This window comes from Lacerta agilis, chromosome 11 (assembly GCF_009819535.1).
Source record: "Lacerta agilis isolate rLacAgi1 chromosome 11, rLacAgi1.pri, whole genome shotgun sequence".
NCBI classification, from domain to species: Eukaryota; Metazoa; Chordata; class Lepidosauria; order Squamata; family Lacertidae; genus Lacerta; species Lacerta agilis.
Genome location: NC_046322.1, coordinates 16,078,004 through 16,087,948, shown reverse-complemented (window position 1 = coordinate 16,087,948; position 9,945 = coordinate 16,078,004). Strand labels below are relative to the sequence as shown.

The following is a 9,945-nucleotide window of genomic DNA, read 5'->3' as shown; positions in this document are numbered from 1 at the left end:
TTGAAAATGAAAAACGCAAGATTTCTCTGTGCTTCTTGGTGTTACAACATTTGGCAAGAAAGCTAGTAATCCCTCTCTTGTGCAGTATTTGGGCAGTTCTGCTTCAACAGAGCCTTTTCCCAGGGGATTGGGATACCTCTGCTGCATTTTACAACAGCTGGGCGAAGGGGGGAGAGAGACAGAGAAAAAGGCCTAAATCGTTTGGTATTAAAGGCTACTGCAGAAAAAGTGTTAAACAGGCAAATGGCTTTAATTACAAAAAGACATTTCTAAATTTGAGGGCCAGTAAAAATATATCATAGAGGAGATCTTTTACAAAAGTGAGGTTAGGAACCGTGAGACAACAGTGCTCACTGTAAACATCATGAGTTCATTCGGATCCCTTGTTTGTCGTTTGGAACGCTGGGTTTTCTTCCTCCTGAGCTCCATAGCCAATAGCACTGCAAGGATTTGCATAGATAGCTTGACCTACTGTTTGATAAAGAAACTAGGGTTTTAGCAGAATTAGCCGTGTTTGAAATTCATTAACCTGCATGTTTATGTTTTACGTTATCGAGTTAGTACACATCACTGGTCTTGTAGTATGTAGGGGCCTACATGCTGTGGGCCCTGTCTTATCAAGGAGGTGCCCCCTGCCACACCTTTCAATTAACAAGGCCAAAGGAATTTCAAAATCAGAATTGCATCTACTGTTATCCTGGACGTTGGAGGGTCTTAAAACCTATGAACTGGTTTGTTTCCCCCTCTTTAGATAACTAAGAACTGAAAAATCCATTGCTTCCCCCACCTCCGGAAGATGCACTTATCCAAAATGCAACACTGCAAGCCGAGACTTCCAACGGCTTGCACCAAAGGAAGCTCTGAGCCACTTTCTAATACTGTAGGTCAGACTTTGACCACCCCTGATTTAAAGTAATGGCAATTTACAGAGAGTTGTATGTTTCTGTTCCAATACACAAAAATAGCACTCTGGGAACTTTAGGTTGGGGGCAAGGGGAAGACATGACAACACATTAGCTCATAATACATAAAAATAAAGAAAGAAGAGTGGCAGAGACATGTGACAGCTCCCTCCTGGAGGTGGGGGGGGGGAATGCCTAACAAATCTCATTTTAAGGCAAGTCTCAATCTCTACAGCAGCACCATTAGGGATCAGCAAAAATCGTTTCACTTTTCTTTTGCGATTGACTCTTGCACATTGTTAAGATCTGTTTGAGCACTTTCTGGACGTCCTCATCCATTTGGCCCTAGAAAGAAATGGAGGATAAAAATATATTAGCGGCCTGTTCAAAACATCGGGTGGGGGGGGAGCAGGCTGGGAAAGGATGACTTTAAGAGGTGCTCTTAACATGTGCCATGTTATAAGACACCCTCCCTCACACAGAAGGGAATGCCTTTAAGAGGTTGCACTGGCTGTAGTGTATGCACACACTACTTATTTGCTTTAGTAATATACAGATATAATCTACTGAGTTCTTTGAGCAGGCAAGGGCAATTCCTGAAGAAGGCTCTCTTACCTGCACAGCATACAGCAGATGTGTCCTGTAAACAGATACTATCTCCTGGTGTTGCTTCTTTGTTTCCTGTAAACAAAGGTAGAGAATAAACACGCAGGTACTCTTATCACACACTGCATTGTTAAAGGAGTAGGGGGTTAGTTTTAGGGCAAGGGGATGCTGGTTGCTGTAATGCAGAACACAGCATTGATTCACAGGAGTTCAGGTGGTGGCAAACTTTTGCGTCCAAGCTGGTGGGATAAAATACACTTTGCGTGGTGAGAGCTCTATGGTCTCTTCTCTATCGCAAATGGTACAGCTGTTTCCCCTTCCGAAGCTTCCCTTAGTGCTTGGTGTTTTAGAATACAGTGGTGCCCCGCTAGACGAAAATAATTCGTCCCGCGAAAATTTTCGTCTAGCGGGGTTTTCGTCTTGCGGAGCGGCAATGGGAGCCGCGCTCCTCAAAACGAATAAAAAAAAAAAAGACGAAATTTTTTCGTCTTGCGAGGCAGCCCCATAGACTTTTTCGTCTAGCGGGGCAGCCTCCCGCTAGACGAATGCTTTCGTCTAGCGAGTTTTTCGTCTAGCGAAGCATTCGTCTAGCGGGGTACCACTGTACAAATCCCATAAACAGTAACAAGCACAGATGTGCTGCTGAGAGTTGTAGTTCAATGCATCTGGAAGGTACCAGACTTTCGAAGGCTGCCACAGCTACTCTCTGCACCTACAAAGGGTTCCAAACTTACTTAAGCAATGGTGCTAGAAGTTTCTAAGTGAAAGTGGAAGGTGAAGCAGCTCCATCCATCCCATTCCACTCCTTTGTTGCAAAACATCCCCATCTAAGGGATATCACACTACTACAATATAAATACTGGGCTTTGGCCCTGTATACCTGAAGGAGCATCTGCACCCCTCATTGTTCAGCCCAGACACTGAGGTCCAGTTTCTGGCAACTGCCCTGTGGCACACCCTCCCATCAGATGCCAATGAAATAAACTTTTATCTGACATTTAGAAGACATCAGAAGGCAGCCCTGTATGGGGAAGTTTTTAATGTTTGCTGTTTTACTGTGGTTTTATAATTATTGGAAGCCGTCCAGAGTGCCTGGGGCAACCCAGTCAGATAGGCAGCAAACAAACAAACAAACACATACATAAATAGTTTGATCACTCTATATATCTATTTACTATAATTCTCTCCCCCCCCCCAACTTTCCTCCAAGGAGCTCAAGGTGAGCTCTCTGTTTACCTTCACAAGTAGATTTGGCTGACTGTTTCTGACCCATCCTCACCCAGCGAATTTCATGGCTGCCTTATCTGAACCTTGGTCTCCCAAGTCTTAGTCCAGCACTCGTAACCACGACACCACATTGCCTCTCTAGAGCAAACTCTACATATGGACCCAATGCACTCCTGGTGTGATTTCCTTACCTCTGATCCACCAAGTTGGGTATCAAGGCAGGAACTCAGCGCTAGAGAAGGAAACTGCAGTGGCTGCAGCAACAGCAACTCAATACTTCTGTTGCAAGTTGTCTCAATTAGATTGGGGGCCGGGGTGGGGTGGAGGCTTTATGTCCTAGATGTCGTTCCGTGTTTCTCAAACCGGGGTCCCCAGCTGTTGTTGGACTAAAGCTCCCACCATCCCTGTCCACTGGTCCTGCTAACTAGGGATGATGGGAGCTGCAGTCCAACAACAGCTGGGGATCCCAGCTTGAGAAACACTGTTATGCGGTGGTTACGAGTGTTGGACTAGGGCTTGCGAGACCTTGGTTCAAAACCCCACTCAGCTATGAAGCTCACTGGGGGACCTTGGGCCAATCACTGCCTCTCAGCCTGACCTACCTCATAGGGATGTTGTGTGGATTAAATGAGGAGGCAGGGCACAGCGGGGGACCATGTGTGCCACCTTGAGCTCCTTGGAGAAAAGGGTGGGATATAAATGCAATGAACAAATAAGCTTAGAATATTCCCTGAAATGCTGCTTGCTCAGAGAAAACAGAAACCTTATGGAATCTGGCACTTGTGCCATGAAAGAACACCACATTCTATTGCAGATATAGTAACCAGGGTCTACTGTGCACTCACACTCAATTTACATTGCTGTAATGGGCCTACATTCTCAGAAATGCACTCCAAAAATTCTACATGCAAGCTCCTCACAACTGATTATATTTTGGGGGGTGGGGATACAACAAGGGTGAAATCTCTGCACCACTTTAAACGACTAAAAATATAGATAACACCCACTTTCCCACCTCCTGTCAAACCTTGGCAGATGCAGAGAGCTACTTATTTGCACAATTACATAATCTATAAACTTACAGTCAGCTGGTTCTGTAGTTGCTTGATTTGTTGTTGCAATAGCTCCAGCTGTTGGCTTTGTCTCTTGGGTGTGCCAGTTGAGTAGGAAAGTTGGGACAGGCTGTTCAGTGCTTCCTTCAATTTACTAACTTCCTTTGTCATGTCCATTATCTGGTATGGGAGGAAAGAACAGGGGACAGCATGCTAAAGGTTGGAAGAAAACACAGCTTCCCAAAAGCATTTGGCTGAGAAGAAGAGTTTGGATTTGATATCCCCCTTTTCACTACCCGAAGGAGTCTCAAAGCGGCTAACATTCTCCTTTCCCTTCCTCCCCCACAACAAACACTCTGTGAGGTGAGTGGGGCTGAGAGACTTCATAGAAGTGTGACTAGCCCAAGGTCACCCAGCAGCTGCATGTGGAGGAGTGGAGACACGAACCCGGTTCCCCAGATTACGAGTCTACCACTCTTAACCACTACACCACACTGGCTCGCCTTACTTAACGCCAACCATAGGTTTGTTTGTTGCTTCAACCCTGGTAAATGATTCCAAACATGCAGTGAAACTGCCAGAAGGCATGTTTAAGGAGACACTGGTGAGACCAACTCATGCTTGGAGTAGACCCCTTGAAATCAAGGGAATTAAGCCCACTGACTTCAATGAGTCTACTCCACACTGAATATTTCGCCTTTTACTCAGATTCATGGGCTTTAGTCTTTTAGCCTCAGTTTGCCTTCTGTGACCAGAGGTATGAGTGGGCATACCTCTGCATGGCAACTGTTTTTGATCTATGATGCTTTCTTATTGTTCCAAATGTGCTCACCCAACCCCCAAAAAGACTGAGGACTCCTGCTTAAGGCATCAGATCTACCAACCTTCCTGTCTTTATCCTCTTCTAGTTTCGAGGAGCTCTCAGAGGCCTTTTTCATTTCAAGCAGCTCTTCTTGAGCTTGATGGTACTGATGAAGCAGCCTTTTGACTTCCTGTTCCTTGGCTTCAAGGAGAGTCCGGAGGCTCTCTTTCTCCCCTTTCACTTGTGAGATTTCCTTCCTCAAATGAGCAAGATCTGCAGACAGATTTTCCCTCTCTTTTGTCAAGTCCTTCACTTTGGACAGCATGGAGTTGACTTCTCCCTCTGAAGTAGATCGGAGCTCTTCATACAATGCCCTGGGCACCATAGCTTCGCAGACAGCAGCTTCTTCTTCCAAGAGCTCCCTCTGCAGTCGCTGCACCTCGCTTTCCTTGTGCAGAACCTGCATTTTGAGCTCGCCAATTTCTTCTTCCATTTCCTTCAGCGAAGCCCTGAGAGAAGTGACCACCTGGAGATGCTCCGTTATGGAGACAGAGTTCTTTTTCTGTGAATCAACCAGGTTCTGGAGCTGGGTTGCTTCGCTCAACACTTTTGCATACTGGGCCTTCATTTCCAACAGGGCACCCTCAGTTTGCTCTCTCTGCAAGACGGTGACCTCCATCAGCTTCTCGTGTTCCTCCAGAGGTATGCATCCTGAATTGGCATCCTCTGCAACACCTCTTTTCTTGCAGTCTTCAAGTTCCGCCTGGGCTTCTTTGTACAGCTGAGAGAGCTTGCTGACCTGCCTGTTCAACTCTGTGATCATTTGGTTCTTTGCATCTCTCACCTCCTCAGCTTCCTCACCATGCCCAGACTCCATCTGGCCTCTCAGCTTCTCTTGGAGCTTCCTGATCTCCTCCTGTCCCTCCTTGTACCTCTCAATCAGAAGCGCCTTCTCCTGGTTGATGTTCTCAATAACCAAGCAATAGGAGCTCCTCATCTCTTCACATTCTTCTGCTGACATCGTGCCGGCCGCATCCCTCTCTCTCTCCGCCAGCTTCTCCTCCAGCTCTCTCACTTTTGCTCGGAGCCTCTCGCCTTCTTCTTGCACCTTCTGTAGTTCTTCCTTCAGTGCCTCGACTTCCTCGCACGTGGCCCTGAGCTCCTGCAGGTCCACCTCTTTGCTTTCGGAAGCCACCAGGCCTAGCTTCATCTGCCTCTGGACGTTCAGGACTTCCTTCATCGCTTCTTCATACTTGCTTTGGGTTTCTCTCAGTTTCTGGTTGAGGTCGGAGCCATTTTCGGAAATGTCAGAGCTGTTCAGCAAGCAGAGGGTATCCAGTGTTCCGGACTGAAGCTGCGTCTCCAAATGCCGCCTCTTTGCTTCTGAGCTGTCCAGCCTCTTTTGTACCTCCTTTAAGTTGTCTTGCAGCTGTCTGATTTTCACTTCGTTACTGCTGGCCTCTTCCTGAGCTTGTGCTAAGCTCAGTGGAGAGCAGCTGATCTCCTGAGCTGCTGCTGCCGAGCTCTCACTTAGCCTGTCCGTTGAGTGATCAAACTCCGCACAGGTGGAACGAGAAGAATCCAGTGTGGCATCCAGGTCTTCTGTCTTGAGTGCACGTGCCTGTAGAGACAGCAGATGGCAGTATTTAAACAACTACTTTTTTTTTGTAAACTCTTGTTGTCTTTTCTCATAATAACTTATCCTTTTTGCAGAGATTTGAGAAATAGAGATGGCTGCAACAGGAACAAATTAACAGAAGGAACAAAACAAGATTGCATGCATGCACCAATTTCCAGGAGAGCACTTGCATCTTTCAAAGATCGCAGATTTGATTCTAATGTCATATAATGAATTTCAAACCCTCTTCCCTCATCTCTCAAGCAAAGCCCTCTTTGGGTATTCTTTTCTCCATGCAATTAATATGAACACTGTACGGAGAGAAAGCAGGGCTGTCAGGGATGCACTTTCTGCTGTGAACTGCCCTGAGATCTATGGATGAAGGGCAGCATACAAATTTAATAAATAAAAATAATTGGGGCATGTCTACATGGAGGAGATCTGCATGAGCTGGAGCCTTCTGCAAACATGCCCCCAATGTGTTATTGTTATGGTGCTAATACATACCTGTAATTTTTCTTGCAGTTTCTTATTATGCAAGGTCAAAGATGCAATTTTTGCTTGTAACAGTAAAAGCAAGTCTTGCTGGTCTGTTTCTGAACTTACATCCAATAAACTATCAGCACCTTTAAAAGTGAAACAGAAGGGGGGAGGAGAGGGAATACAATACAATTTATCATTCTAGGCTTTCAGTCAACACATGGTTAAGCAAATCTGGAAAGGGAAGGGAAGTGGAGGGAGGAGCGAAAAAGAAAGCAAAGGAATACCTCTACTTGCTAGTCTCTTTTTGGTGAACTAGCCTGCAAATTTTCAAGTTAACTATTGGACTAGGGATGGTGAACCTTTCCCCATTCTCTTGTGGTATTCTGTTATGGGTTACGTGCTGGCCGTGGGTGGGGCTCCCCCTTCTCCCTCCCTGCCCAGTGGTTGCTACTGAAAAGGATCTGCACTGATCTCTTGCAGAGAATGAGCTACGGGCTCACAGCTGTGTCACTCTAGGTCTTGAGATTTCTATGGTGAAAATCCCATGGGTAATGAAAGTTAGCCTTGGAAATCAGTTTCAGACCAGAACAGCCAATAATACCTCCAGAGATGTGCACCTGATTGTGGAGGCGCTTGTCTATGGAAACTTAAGACTCTTGTGCCAAAGGACACACTGATTGATCAAACGAACACAAAAATCTTTGACACTGAGAAGGTCACCTGTGTAAAGCTACTTATGAATTTTAAAGTAGATGTTATTTATCCACCTGATTGGGAAAACCTTGGGGCATGAAATTGCTGGGTAGGGGTCAGTGGTTGGCACTGGATGGCACTGCCTGGCTGCTGTTTTGTTTATTCTGGGGATGATCTTAAATGGAGGTTTTTAACGTTGTAACTGCCTGGAGACTTTGGTGAAGACAAGCATAAATATTTTAAATAAACAGCGTTTCTACCCCTTCCTTCTTCCAAGGAACTCAGGATGTTTTATCCTGACACCAACCCTGTAAACTTGGTTAGAATATGAGCGTGTGCATGAATGGCTGGGTCCAATACCCCTAATAGTTAAGCAATTCCAAGTGGGACCCCCCTGGTCCAAAACAAAATGCTACTTTTGTACACTATGCATAGTTTTTTAGGAAGATGGTGGAGCCTCCTTCCATGGAAATTTCAAGGCAAGGTGGGTCAAGATGTTGCAAGCATGCTTGAAAAACAATGGGGCAGTGGTTCAACACTGTAAATTTTACAATCCTAGCAAAACAGACCATGATGCCAAATGGCAACTTTCTATGAGAGAAGGCACCTTTTTTTGGTTGGTAAGTTGTTTGGTGTGGGTGAGTAAGGAAGGAGGAAGTGACAGGCCAGCCAAAACATCTGTCTTACACCATACCTGCAGTACTATCGCTCATCCCATCCTTGCCATCAGAGTGAATGGCACTGATTTCATCCTGCTGAAATGCAAAATACATAAACATTTGTTTAAAGAGAGGGCTAACAACATGGCACTCTTCATCAAAAAGCACAAATACTTGCACATCATAATCCCGCCACCCTGTGAAGTAACGGCCAATACATTTTAGTCAGGAACTGTCACTCAACTAGAGCTTTCCCAGCTTTTGGAATAGTTAAAAGGCAGGTGTTTGATTAAAAGCAAGCAAATACATTTCCCTATCAAAGGTGAACTTAATGGGCTGTATTCAACCGAATTCAACTGTACACCCACCGTTGGCCCTAAGTTAGTCATGCGCATCAGTTTCAATAGGTATCCTGAACGCAAGATGTTCAGGGCATTGAAACTAGCCTGGTAGGACATGGGCAGCCAGTGCAGATGTTTCAGCAGAGGTATCACATGCTATTGGCTGTCTGCCTCCATCAGCAGTCTTGTGGTGACATTCTGCACCAGCTGGAGTTTCCAGACCAGGCCCAAGGGCAGCCCCACATAGAACGCATTGCAGTAGTGCAGTCGGGAGGTTACCAATGTTTGGACTACAGTGGCCAAGTTAATCTCAATCCAGAAATGGACGTAAAAGGCACTCTTCGTTCCTAGCTGACAAAAGGCACGTCTATTGCTTAAACAACTGGTATGTTCTTTGGTTTCAAGAAAACCACTGGCGGCCTAATAACACAGGATGCTAAATGGGTCACTTGGGAGCAACACAACTGTCTTTTATTAAACAACAGTACTTTTAGGGGGGAGGATTATTCTTTTATTTTTGTCAGGACCACAGCATGGGGGGAAAGAGGGAAGCCTCCCCCTGCTGATGTGCTGCAGCCCTAATATTGACTGCCTCCCCAAAGCTGCTATTTAATAATAAAATAATAATAATAATAATAATAATAATAATAATAATAAAACAACTTTTATTTGTATCCTGCTCTCTCCCCGGCCGAGTCTGGGCTCAGGGCAGCTAACATCAAATATATAACATTGGTATAAAATCAAACAATAATTAAATTACCTCCTAAAAACAAGTCAGGATCAAATTAAAATCTAATTAGATGGCTTTCCGCAGGATTAGGGTTGGGAAGAGTAAATGTTCATCAGGCCCAACTGTTTACGCTGTTCTTATATGGGCCTGTGAGAATGCTGGGAGGCCTCTTTCATACTAGTTCTTATACAAAAAGAGAAGGTGAGTCAGGCTGAGCCCTGACCTGGCAGAACAACTTCCGTCTTACAGGCCCTGCGGAAAGATGTCGAAGACCTCAAAAAAGCAAGACGCAACACCCAATGATACATTTCACATCGCAAGCCCCTGGGCTTTACTGATTTTCAGCTACACTTCCCTTTGGAGAGCTTTAGGTCACAATTGTGAAGCTTTGCCCTCCTTCCTTGGGGTGATGAAATCTTTTTGTCACCTTAAGCAACTCACTACAAACACACAGGGTTTACATATAGCCAAGAAGCAAGAGTTGAAAAATGGAGTATACCTTGGATCCGTGCTCAGCAAATGAAGACTGGCCTTTCCCAGACACTGGGGTTGAAGTTGTTGAATGTGGAGAGGACAGGTCACTAAGCTGCAAAAGATGAATGCATTTCAGAGACACAAGCTGCCTCTTGCTAGCAGAAGTCATCGCTCTCTGTTAGTTCAATACAAGCAAGACAACACGGAAGTTGTCTTTAGCTAGCGGCAGCCATGCAGTCAGACAATCACCCGAGCAACGTCTCAGTTTAATATTAAACTTCTTGTTAAGATGCTACGTGCTCCTCATGTGCAAAGCTGGTTTGCATCCGTCCAGGGGGAATCTTAAAGCTGATTG

The 9,945-nt window shown here is 45.3% G+C and overlaps 1 protein-coding gene across 2 annotated transcripts in view; it reads right to left on the bottom strand.

Annotated features, from left to right (window-relative positions):
* The window catches only part of RAI14 (retinoic acid induced 14), an 86,816-nt gene continuing 76,871 nt past the window's right edge, over positions 1–9,945 (bottom strand). For both annotated transcript variants that reach the window (XM_033164685.1, XM_033164686.1), the window contains 7 exons: positions 9,616–9,702; positions 8,078–8,138; positions 6,715–6,833; positions 4,672–6,210; positions 3,818–3,967; positions 1,518–1,583; positions 1–1,247 (listed from right to left, as the gene is read on the bottom strand). In XM_033164685.1, the coding sequence (XP_033020576.1) occupies positions 1,146–1,247; positions 1,518–1,583; positions 3,818–3,967; positions 4,672–6,210; positions 6,715–6,833; positions 8,078–8,138; positions 9,616–9,702 (2,124 nt within the window). In that variant the 3' untranslated portion in view covers positions 1–1,145. The remainder of the gene's footprint in view (positions 1,248–1,517; positions 1,584–3,817; positions 3,968–4,671; positions 6,211–6,714; positions 6,834–8,077; positions 8,139–9,615; positions 9,703–9,945) is intronic.